This window comes from Podarcis erhardii (assembly GCF_964252035.2).
Source record: "Podarcis erhardii genome assembly, chromosome: Z".
In the NCBI taxonomy this organism is placed as follows: Eukaryota; Metazoa; Chordata; class Lepidosauria; order Squamata; family Lacertidae; genus Podarcis; species Podarcis erhardii.
Window position 1 is genome coordinate 9,891,644 of NC_138504.1, and position 12,826 is coordinate 9,904,469.

The following is a 12,826-nucleotide window of genomic DNA, read 5'->3' on the forward strand; positions in this document are numbered from 1 at the left end:
ATTTAATTATTATGTTTTGATTGTTTTAGATAATTGCTTTTGCTGATAACTTCATTGTTTTCTTCTTTTTGAGGTAGTTGTTGTTTAAGGATCAAGTGGCATATGATTCAGCTGGCCACTGTGAGAGCAAGATGCAGGATTAGATGGGCTTTGGGCCTGATCCTGCTTAGTTTTCATTTTTCCTCCCTCCCGGCAGCTGTGTTCTTTTCATTCTTACCTACAGATGCTGGCATTTCTCCCCACTGCAAAACATTTTCCTTTGAGAAACGTCCATATATGTTGATGTAGACCCCTTCATCTTCATAGGTAAGAAGTAGTTCCATTCCACTGGTATTAGGGAGTATGATAACAGCATGAGGGTGGATATTCCCTTGGATCTGAAACAACATTTTATTGAAATTTATATCATGGAAAACACTGTCATTTTAGCAACCGCAGTCCACAAATCCTGCCCAAGCATTAAAACCAATGAAGATTCTGGGAAACCACAATAATAAAAAAAATTGCTTGAAAAAGGTCTATATGCTTCCTGCTGCCATTTGGCGATCTAGAGAGCATAGAAATAGCAAGAAATACTGAGCTACCAAGTGAAAAGCCAACATGGATGGCTTCAAAAGAGAATAAGAAAATTTATTGAGGGTAAGACTATTAATGGCAACTAACCACGCTGGCTATCTTCTACCTCCACTGCCAGTATTTAAAGGGGAAAAATATTTAACTATCAAAAAGCATACAATAGTCACTGTCCAAGTCCAATATTTCACTTTGTATTCTGTGTCTTGTGAGCAAAGAGCGATTTCAACGCAGTAAGACTAACAACGGCATTATAGAAAAAGATTATGCATTATACTTCAACGTAGTGATTGTCTTCTTTAAAATATTTGCAAGCAAAATTTTAGAAACCAAACACTAAATCACATAAAACAAAGTCTAAGTTGACAAAGTAATATTAAAGCTATATAGACAGATACAGATAAATATAGATATGAATGGACAAAGAATAAACTTTTGTTTTTCTTTTCTCTTAGTGTTTTTCACCAGCATAGCAGACATACTTCCTGCTTTACAAAAAAGTGAGGGGAAAACTTGGATTAGAATTTGTTAGGCAGTGTGCGGATTTCACATTATCTGACCAACATTGTTTCCTTTCCAGAACTAACCACTTGGGTGGTGACAGTGATCTAAGGAGGATTTGGAGAGTCGACTCACTTGGATTTGCAAGAGAGCTCTGGATAGTTTGCATATATTAAAAGAATTCAGCATCTAAACTTGCAAATATGCAGACAGTGCAATAACACAGCAAAGCTCCCATTATGTGTCAAGACCCCGCAGCCACCCTCGTGTTGGGAATAACTCACACAAGGACACGGGTATTAGGTTTATGTTATTGGGCAAATTTTGGCCACAGTTTATTGAAATTACAGAATGTGAGCGGTATTTGCTTAGGCATTGATTGGACCTGATTATATCTGACTCCTGCCCATTGTACAGGAAGTCCCAGTAAGGGTAAGCCACCGGTAGGGGGAGCCCTGTTTATGTGAACCAACTCAAGCTCCCCCTGGTGTTCCCGTTGGGGTCATGTCAAGGCCTTAGCCCCCCAGCCGGGCTTCAGACTAGATCAACACCCCCAGATTCCTTTAACGGAATACCCTTAAACATGGAGGGGCAGGGGCTGGCCGGGCTCTGACGTGGCTGGGATCCCCCAGGCGACGGGGGACAGTGTCCCCCGCCCCCCGTGGGGAGTTTGTGGCCATGCGGTCCACCGCAACTCCTCCCCACTGGGAAGTGGAGCGGATTTGTTACAAAACAGTTTACTAGTCTGGGTGTCATATTTAGCACGAGCTCAATACACAGTGTAGCACTATTTATTTTATTCTAAGCACCATTTCCTATTATTCAACCTCTTTCTTCCACTTTGGAGGGGGAGATTGCCAGCTCCCATTTCATATTAGCCTTCGGCCCTGATAGCTTTTATCTCAAAAAAATTCTGTGCTATCTTTAAAAGATGCACTGCACAAAGGTCGATATATCTGCGAGTCAAGTTGGCTACTGCGTGGGGAAACTATCTCAACCACCTAGGGAAGGGATGAGAAATCAAGCAGCCTCCTACACACACCTGAAGCAAATAGCAGTGTTCAGATAAGAAGCACTTAAATGAAGGTACATTAAATGGGGGTACAGTTAATCTCCTTTTCTCAGCATCAAGGCCCTCATGCAAATGTCTCCTCAGAGGTCTGCTAACCAGAGAAAGAGCCATGTTTACATTCCCCTCTATCTGTGCTGTTTGTTTGGGTCTGCTCCAGATGTTGGCTACAAATTCCATCACCCCTGACTATTGTCCACGCAGATGGGGCTGATGGGAGCTGGAGTCCCAACAACATCTAGGTTGGGGGAGGCTGCACATATTGCTCAAAGGTCATTCAGAAGCTAATGTTCAAAGCATGTCAAACACACACACACACAAACAAATACAAAGGAAAAGCAATTAGCGTTGAATAAAATATACGCATTCAACTCACTCTCAGAAAAACCTGGTGATTCATACTGCAAAATATTCAAATAACTTTAAGCAATTTAGAATATCTCAAACCCCTAGCCCACTTCCTGAGATAGATAGGGAGAGAGAGAGAGAGAGAGAGAGAGAGAGAGAGAGAAATGATTTGTAGTACATGCACATGAAAGAGGGCTGTGCTTTGTTTTAAGAAACCTTGAGATAAAAACGCATACTGAAAACAGTCCTACCCCGTCTACGGTACCAGGAATAGGATTAACCTGAATATCTAATTCAATTCTGAAAGATCCATGCAATTAGCATTTTCACAAGGAGAACAAACACCAGAACTCCCCTGTTGCTTTTCATGAAATGCAAAGGCACATGCAACTCAAAGGACATCCATTTCTCTACCACATCAATGCCATGTTTGACCCATAAAGGAACCACAGATGCTTTACTTGCCAAAGTGAGTATACCCATTCCATCCATGCAGTCTGGTGTCTCTGCAGCCACTATCCGTAGTACCAGGACAGGTATCCAGAGCCGGAGAGCAATTTTGATGCGTTGCCTTGGTATTACTTGCATGACCAATTGATGCGAAAGACACACACATACATACAGAGAGAGAGAGAGAGAGAGAGAGAGAGAGAAAGTGGGAGCCAGACGCAGATATGTCTACACCTAGTCTGTTGCCTTTAAAAGAAGCCTAGGATGCTGATTCCAGAAACCTCTTTGAAGAAAATTATATAGCGAACCTCTCACATTCGGACCTTTCCTGGAACAAGTCCCAGCAGCTGCAGGAATGACACACTTATTTAAGTTCCTGCACTCTTGGGGGTAAAGTGTATTTTTAGTGCACTCTGTCTCATGGTGGACGAGTGAGCAGAATAGTCACAACCATCCATGGGGAGCTCTCATATTGAGGGCATTGAGCTGGGAAATATTGCTTCTCTACATTTCTAATTAAATTGGAGGCTGCTGAGACCAGCATCATTTATTTTTTCTGAGGCCTCGTGACATTTTTCCTTCGCCATTGTACCACCTTCTGCTCAAAATGTGGTGTCACCTCTCATCCTCTCTTTACAAACTCTTCTCAAAACTCATTCATGCCATACCCTCCTACAGGTTGCAACAAAAAACCAGGACACCATCTTCTGGGGCCACACTCCCATGTAAGTCACGTGACCTATGCGAGATTGTGCCCCCTCAAAAAAGGTGACCCATGTGAGATCGTGCCCCTCCCCAAAACTTTTTTTTTGGGGGGGGGGAAATCACAGTGCAAAATTGTACAAGATCACAGCAAGACAAAACAGGATGTCTTGGGTTTACTAGGGGATTAACCATATGCGCAATGCACAATCTTGTTTTTATTAACACACCCTTTTGACAAAATAATAAATTTAAAACATCATGGAGGCACCCTCAGTTGAACCACTGGCATCTCTTAGTCTATGTAATTGTCCAAGCTGAAGATTGCCGGGATGTGCTCCTTACCAGAGCTATGACGAGTGTTGACAAAAGCAACAATCGCAGATAACAACAGCTCTCAAAGTGAACCATTAACATTAGGATCAGGTGTTTAACAGGGTTGTGTTAGCATCCCAACTCTATTCATTATTTTCATTGCCATGATTCCACACATTGTCAAATGGAAACTCCCCACCGGAGTAGAAATTATATATCAAACAGATGGAAAGCTTTTCAATCTGAGTAAGGTTACCGTAACTTCTATCAGAGAGCTTTAGTATGCTGACGACAATATAGTGTACACACTCAGAGGATGATCTCCAAACCATCCTAAATATCTTTGCAGAAGCTTACGAAAAGCTTGGCCTATCTCTCAACATCCCAAAAACCAAAGTGCTGCACCAACAAGCACAAAACAACCAATCTGCAGCACCACAAATCCAACTTGATGGTGTAACGCTGGAAAGTGTCGGTCACTTCTCCTACCTGGGCAGTTATCTTTCCACAAGGGCTGATATTGATGCCAAGATCCAGCATCACCTGAGCTCTGCCAGTGCAGCTTTCTCCTGATTGAAGTGCAGAGTGTTTGAGGACCAGGACATTTGCAGGGAAACCATAATGCTTGTTTACAAAGCTACTGTACTGCCAACTCTACTGCATGCTTGTGAAACATGGACTACTTATAAACGCCATCTCCAACTCCTTGAAAGATTCCATCAATGGTGTCTCCAAAAAAATGTACACATCACTTGGGAAGATAGGCAAACTAATGCCAGTGTACTGGAAGCAGCAAAGATCACCAGTGTCAAAGCAATTATTCTTCAACATTATTACGATCACCAGTGTCAAAGCAATTATTCTTCAACATCAACTTTGTTGGACTGGTCATGGTGTTTAGATGCCTGATTATCGTCTTCCAAGCAACTACTCTATTCCGGACTTAAAAATTGAAAGCGTAATACTGTTGGTCAACAAAAGAGGTTTAAAAACTCTCTCAAGGCACATCTAAAAAAATGTAGTATAAACACCGACAACTGGGAAACAGTGGCCTGCAAGAGCTCCAATTGGAGAACAGTCTTTACCAAAAGTGTCATGGACTTTGAAGACACTCGAACTCAGGACGAAAGGGAAAAACATGCTAAGAGGAAGGCATGTTTGGCAAACCCTCACCATGATCAACTCCCGCCCATAAACCAATGTCCCCACTGTGGAAGGACGTGTGGATCCAGAATTGGCCTCCACGGTTACTTACAGACACACTGTTAAAACCGTGTTCATGGGAGACAATCTTACTCAGCTACGAGTGATCGCCAAAGAAGAACGAGGGAAAAAAAGATAGCAGGCTGCCTTAGAGTACAAGGTCCTTTTGGGCCAGTCCCTGTTCTATTTTTCCCGTGCAAAATCATTAGCATTATTCGCTCATGGCACTCTATTAATTAAATGGAGTAGGTGTACTAAGTTCAGAGGAGCTTAGGCTTAAATCTCTACCCAAATCTTGGGCCAGACACTATCTCTTAGCCTAAGCTTTCACAGGGTTGTTGAGAGGAGAAAACTGCGTCAGTGGTAAGGGGAGAATTGTGTATGCTGCCCCAATATATTGGAAGAAAAGCAATGGCCAATAAATAAATAAATGAATCAAATAATTAAACAACAACAATACCCAAACTGCATGCACAGAGAGGACCAACTTAGATTTATAAAGCTCTGTATATCTTGAATGGTGCCACAATCAACAGGGATACTAGATGTTAAAATATTTTTCTTTAAGTATATTTTCTGTATATCTTGAATGGTTCCAAAATCAACAGGGAAACTAGATGTTAATTTTTTTTTCTATCCAGGCACGTAGAAATTAACTTGTTCGAACCTTTTACTGCTAATTTTAATTATCTTTTAAAATGTTTTTAAATTTCTCGTTCTTAACTGTTTCTACTTGAGGGCTTTAATATTTATTGCAAACGACTTGGAGATTTCGTTACATTTATTGCAATAAATCTTGTTAAACAAATGAGAATTTCTGGCTTCTGTGGACCCACGTGGATGGAAATGTGGAGTAGAAAAAAATATTCAAATAATGATAATAATCACGGCATTAATAGCGATGAGACCCTCTTTAACTGTATAGGCTGAAGAAGAAACCCCCCCTGCAAACTGTCATGATTCCTGAAGAATGATGTATCTTACATGTGTGGGAAGGTACAGGTCATACACTGAGCCAGAGTCCACATCAATAGCATGAAATCCAACCGGTGAGCCATAGATCACTTTTAACCTCTGTCCATTCTCAACCGTCAAGTCAACCAACAGTGGTTTGTGGTGAAGTGAAGTGAAGGACTGTAAAGAGAAGAATCAGACACTGTGCATCTTACTGTTAATTAAACATGTAACCAAAAAGAGTCCTGATTAGCATTTCCCTTTGTCTTTTCACAAAGGTAAGGTAAAGGTAAAGGACCTTTGGATGGTTAAGTCCAGTCAAAGACGACTATGGGGTTGCGGCGCTCATCTCACTTTCAGGCCAAGGAAGCCAGCGTTTGTCCACAGACAGCTTTCTGGTTCATGTGGCCAGCATGACTAAACTGCTTCTGGTGCAACAGGACACCATGGCAGAAATCAAAGCACACAGAAACATGTTTACCTTCCTGCCACAGTGGTACCTATTTATCTACTTGCAATGGCGTGCTTTTGAACTGCCAGGTTGGCAGGAGCTGGGACAGAGCAACAGGAGCTCACTCCGTCAAGGGGATTTGAACCGCTGACCTTCTGATCAGCAAGCCCAAGAGGCTCAGTGGTTTAGACCACAGCGCCACCTGCATCCCTTTTCATGAAGAGTGACTGCAGTCCTGGACTATGAGTTATGAGAACAGGATACGGTGAATACCTCAGTTGGTTAGAACACGGTGCTTACAATGCCAAGGTTGGAGGTTTGATCCCCATAAGGAAAAGCTACATATTTGTGCATTGCAGAGGGTTGGACTAGATGAACCTCAGGGCAGTGGCGTAGCGTGGGTTGTCAGCACCCGGGGCAAGGCAAGTAATTTGCGCCCCCTAACCCGTGGATTTGCGCCCCCTAACCCGTGGATTTGCCCTAACCCCAGATGTTGCGCCCGGTGCGGCCGGCCCCCCCTGCACCCCCCACGCTACGCCACTGCCTCAGGGTCCCTTCCAACTCTATGATTCTATGACATATCTATGAGATAGCCCAAGTTATGTGAGCTGAATTCATGTCCCCATAAAGCTCCCTATCTAACCCCACATCAAAATAAATGAATGAGAGAAATAGTGAGTTTGGGCAAACACATTCTACACTACAAATTTATAGCAGCCTTAGACCACTTTCCTGTCATGGCTTCTCCCAAATAATCCTCAAGACTGTAATTTGGTAAAATGCTGAAAAGCCTCTTGTTTGAAATCTCTAGCCTACCTTCACAGAACTATGGTTCTCAAGTTTCTCTGGAAAGAGGGAATGGGCAGTGAAATCAGTTTAATACCATGGTGCAAATTAGGAAGTGCTGCAACCTTTGCCTGATTAATCAATGAGATGATGAGATTATAAATCATTCTGGTCAATGAAGAAGGCAGCAGATTCTGATTATTCTGATTTTTTAAAGAACTATTTTAATGCACCAGAACATATCTGCCTTTTACCAGGCTAGTCTGTTTTCCTATCTAAACCGGTGGTAGTGGCTCTCAGGAGGTGGATCTAGACACAGGATAGTTATAAAAAAAGAAAAAAAGATCTCTATAGAAAATTGCATTTTAAAATTTTCTGCTGTCTGGCGCCATCTTGTGTTGCATGTTTATAGCGCATTCAAATCACTATTTCTTTACTAAATGTAGCTGAGTCCCAGGATTTCAGGCAGAGAAGGGTCTTCCAACTCTATGATTCTAAGTATTTGGCTTGAATCCCCAAGAAAGCACTCCTGTCCAGCGTTAAAGGCAGCATAATACATGCCTGAGACTAGGTGATAACCTAGTTTCTGCCATGTTTGGCTTACCTGGGTTTAGCAGTTACACTATACAGTGGTGCCCCGCAAGACGAATGCCTCGCAAGACGAAAAACCCGCTAGACGAAAGGGTTTTCCGTTTTGGAGGTGCTTCGCAAAACGAATTTCCTATGGGCTTGCTTCGCAAGATGAAAATGTCTTGCGAGTTCCTGCGGGTTTTTTTCCCTTCCCCCCCTTTTTCTAAGCCGCTAAGCCGCTTATCCGCTTATCCGCTTATCCGCTTATCCGCTAAGCTGCTAAAAGCCGCTAAACCGGTAATAGTGCTAATCCGCTCAGCCGTCAATGGGCTTGCTTCGCAAGACGAAAAAGCCGCTAGACGAAGAGCCTCACGGAACGGATTAATTTCGTCTTGCGAGGCACCACTGTATAAGGAAGGAAACAAAAGCCTGGAATGGGCATGCGTTCCCCTGCCTTCCGTTACATTGCCTTCGTGTTCCCTTTCATATGCAAATTTATGCAACTTTAGTTCAATTAGGTTACTGAAACTAATATAAGCAAACATAAATATTTGGGCGCCACCCCATAGGTTATTTGCCACTGGGAGTCCAGTAATTGTCAGACAATGATCTTTTATCATTACAGGATGAAACAGGGACATGATTAGAACTCTGTTCATGTGTGTGTTTTGGGTGCACATGTGTAGAGAATACTATGGAAAGCAAGTATGAATCTCTTCATATTTACTTACCTTGAATGCCATAAATTTGTGATATGGTTTAGGAGCCCAGGCGTAGACTTCAACTGAGTTTTTCACAGCGATCACAAGAAATTTGATCCTCTCGTATTTCACTGAAAAGTAATAGTTTTCTTTTTTTAATGAGCTAGGCACAGAAATTGGGAAAGGTTCTCTAAATCATTCTTTGCACAGCGAAAGTGCGAAGAACAAGTTTTAAAAAAACTCAGTTTTCCAACAACAACAGCAACCACTATTCAAATGATACAAGCTAAATAATAACTAATCAAGACAACGTGTTCTAAGGGGGAGGGGGAGGGGTGGTGACAACAAACCCAGAGCCCAGACATTTAAGCAAGTAGACCTGTATAAGAAGTCCGTATATCAGACTGAACATAATGAATTTGGCTTACAATAATCTTACATGGCTTGAATGTTTACATAGTTATCTATCCTGATATTTCAGTCCCGAGACCAATCACAGTCTTCGATTTATCCATACACTCAGGTTCACATTAGAGATGAGACGACAGTCATAAACCCTCTACCAGAATTGTTATGTAACCATTTAGTATATAATTTTATTAAGTTTTCTGTTGAACAATTTAAAACAACTCATTTTACATTCTTAAGATATCAATGACTTCCCTTCTTCTCTTTCCATGGGTCATTTTACATATCATAAATATCTGTATATTTTACAAAAACAAAACCATTTAGTATTTCATTATTGCATCCATCAAAACTTGTTTACACTGTTTAATTTATCTTAATACTGCCAGCGTTTTCAGCTGTGCACAATTATTTCCCATAAACTTATTCCAATCTTCTTTAAACGTATGTTCTGCTTGTTCTCTTATTCTATATGTTAAATCTGTGAGTTGTGCATATTCTGTCAACTTAAGTTGCCATTCTTCTTTAGTTGGAACCTCACTCGTTTTCCATTTTTGGGCTAACAAAACACAGGCTGCAGTAGCAGCATACATAAACAACCTTTTTAGACACCTGGGAATTTCAGTCTCAATTATCCCCAACAGAAAGGACTCTGGATTTTTTGGGGAAAGTAATAGTAGTAGTAGTAGTAGTAGTAGTAATAGTAGTAGTAGTAGTAATAATAATAATAATAATAATAATAATAATAATAATAATAATTTATTATTTATACCCTGCCCATCTGGCTTGGTTTCCCAAGCCACGCTTGGTGGCTTCCAACTGAATATTAAAAACCATAGTGTCATACATTAAAAACTTCACTAAACAGGGCCGCCTTCAGTTGTCTTTTAAAACTAAAATACCGTATTTTTCGCTCTATAACACGCACCTGACCATAACACGCACATCGTTTTTAGAGGAGGAAAACAAGGGAAAAAACATTCTGAATGAAACAGTGGATGTATCATTTTTGTGCTTCATGCTGTGGCCACAGACATGTGATCTGATGGTGAATTTGGGCTGACCCAATGCAAAAATCCTGAGAATCCCTGTGCATCCATGGTTTGTAACCACGTTTTTGCACCATTGCAGCCCCAGGCAACAGTGGGTGCGTGATTTTTTTGGGGCAGGCTGTAGCCATGGACATGCTATGTGCTCTGATGGTGAATTTGGGCTGACCCAATGCAAAGATCCTGAGGATCCATGTGGATCCATGGTTTGTAACCACGTTTTTGCACCATTGCAGCCCCAGGCAACAGTGGGTATGTGATTTGGGGGGGGCAGGCTGTAGCCATGGACATGCTATGTGATCTGATGGTGAATTTGGGGTGACCCAATGCCAAAATCCTGAGAATTCCTGTGGATCCATGCTTTTTAACCACATTTTTGCACCATTGCAGCCCCAGGCAACAGTGGGTGCGTGATTTTGGGGGGGCAGGCTGTAGCCATGGACATGCTATGTGATCTGATGGTGAATTTGGGGTGACCCAATGCAAGGATCCTGAGAATCCCTGGGGATCCATGCTTTTTAACCACATTTTTGCACCATTGCAGCCCCAGGCAACAGTGGGTGCGTGATTTTGGGGGGGCAGGCTGTAGCCATGGACATGCTATGTGATCTGATGGTGAATTTGGGGTGACCCAATGCAAAGATCCTGAGAATCCCTGTGGATCCATGCTTTGTAACCACATTTTTGCACCATTGCAGCCCCAGGCAACAGTGGGTGCGTGATTTTTTTGGTGCAGGCTGTAGCCATGGACATGCTATGTGATCTGATGGTGAATTTGGGGTGACCCAATGCAAGGATCCTGAGAATCCCTGTGGATCCATGCTTTTAAACCACATTTTTGCACCACTGCAGCCCCAAGCAACAGTGGGTGCCTGATTTTTTTGGTGCAGGCTGTAGCCATGGACATGCTATGTGATCTGATGGTGAATTTGGGGTGACCCAATGCAAAGATCCTGAGAATCCCTGTGGATCCATGCTTTGTAACCACATTTTAAGTGGGGAGCGAAGGAAAAACAAAGAAGGGACATTAGAGGGGTGTGCAGAGAAGCAGCTGGCTAAGAATGCAGGAGAGGGATTTAACGGGAGGGAGGAAAGAAAGGCAAAAGTTTCCCCCCACCCAAGCCAGCCATCTCTCTCTCTCTCTCTCTCTCTCTCTCTCTCTCTCTCTCTCTCTCCCCTCCCTCCCTCCCCCTCTCTCGCCCTCCCCCCCTCTCTCCCTCCCCCTCCCCCCTCTCTCTCCCTTCCCCCCTCTCTCTCCCTCTCCCCCAGCAGCACCGGAGCTTGCCTGGAGGGGAGGGGCTTTCCCTGCTCTTTGTTCCGTTTCAGCAAACACAGCAACGAAACAGAGGAGGGTGGGCAGTAAGACCCTGAGGCAGAATGCAGGAAAGCAGCCGCTTCCTCTTTTCAGGTTTCGCTTCTCCGTGCAGCGTGCAGCGCCGCGATTTGATTTTTGCATGATTTTTCGGCTCCAGGGACCACACATTCGCTCTATAACACGCACAGACATTTCCCCTTCCTTTTTAGAAGAAAAAATCTGCGTGTTATAGAAGGAAAAATACGGTAGTTGTTTATTGCCTTGACATCTGTGGGAAGGGCGTTCCACTGGGTAGGCACCACTACCGAAAAGGCCCTCTGCCTGGTTCCCTGTAACCTCACTTCTCACAGTGAGGGAACTGGCAGAAGGCCCTTGGTGCTGGATCTCAGTGTCCGGGCTGGATGATGGGGGTGGAGATGCTCCTTCAGGTATACAGGACCGAGGCCGTTTAGGGCTTTAAAGTTCAGCACCAACACTTTGAATTGTGCTCGGAAATGTACTGGGAGCCAATGTAGGTCTTTCAGGACTGGTGTTATATGGTCTTGGCAGCCATTCCCAGTCACCAGTCTAGCTGCTGCATTCTGGATTAATTGCAGTTTCCGAGTCACCTTCAAAGGTAGCCCCATGTACAGCGCATTGAAGTAGTCCAAGCGGGAGATAAATAGAGCATGCACCACTCTGGCAAGACAGTCTGCAGGCAGGTACGGTCTCAGCCTGCGTACCAGATGGAGCTGGTGAACAGCTGCCCTGGACACAGAATTGACCTGCACTTCCATGGACAGCTGTGAATCCAAAATGACTCCCAGGCTGTGCACATGGTCCTTCAGGGGCACAGTTACCCCATTCAGGATCAGGAGTCCTCCACACCAGCCTATCCCCCAAGAACAGTACTTCTGTCTTGTCAGGATTCAACCTCAATCCGTTAGCTGCCATCCACCCTCCAACCGCCTCCAGACACTCACACAGGACCTTCACCACCTTCACTGGTTCTGATTTAAAAGAGAGGAAGAACTGGGTATCATCCGCATCCCAAACCCCCTGATGATCTCTCCCAGCGGCTTCATATAGATATTAAAAAGCATGGGGGAGAGGACGGAACCCTGAGGCACCCCAGAAGTGAGAGCCCAGGGGTCTGAACACTCATCCCCCCCACTCTCTGGACATGGCCCAGGAGAAAGTAGCGTAACCACTGTATAACAGTGCCCCCAGCTCCCAGCCCCTCAAGATGGTCCGGAAGGATGTTATGGTCGATGGTATCAAAAGCCGCTGAGAGATCCAGCAAAACTAGGAAACAGCTCTCACCTTTGTCCCTAGCCTGCCGGAGATCATCGACCAGTGCAACCAAGGCAGTTTCAGTCCCATGGTGACTGGAAGGGATCCAAATGGCCCGCACCCTCCAGGCGTGCTTGGAGTTTTGTTCAGCAACCACTC

The 12,826-nt window shown here is 43.7% G+C and overlaps 1 protein-coding gene across 4 annotated transcripts in view; it reads right to left on the reverse strand.

The window, feature by feature from the left end:
- NRK (Nik related kinase) overlaps window positions 1–12,826 on the reverse strand; it is a 122,483-nt gene that overhangs the window by 11,215 nt on the left and 98,442 nt on the right. For all 4 annotated transcript variants that reach the window (XM_081847891.1, XM_081847890.1, XM_081847892.1 and 1 more), the window contains 3 exons: window positions 8,654–8,754; window positions 6,146–6,295; window positions 218–377 (listed from right to left, as the gene is read on the reverse strand). In XM_081847891.1, the coding sequence (XP_081704017.1) occupies window positions 218–377; window positions 6,146–6,295; window positions 8,654–8,754 (411 nt within the window). The remainder of the gene's footprint in view (window positions 1–217; window positions 378–6,145; window positions 6,296–8,653; window positions 8,755–12,826) is intronic.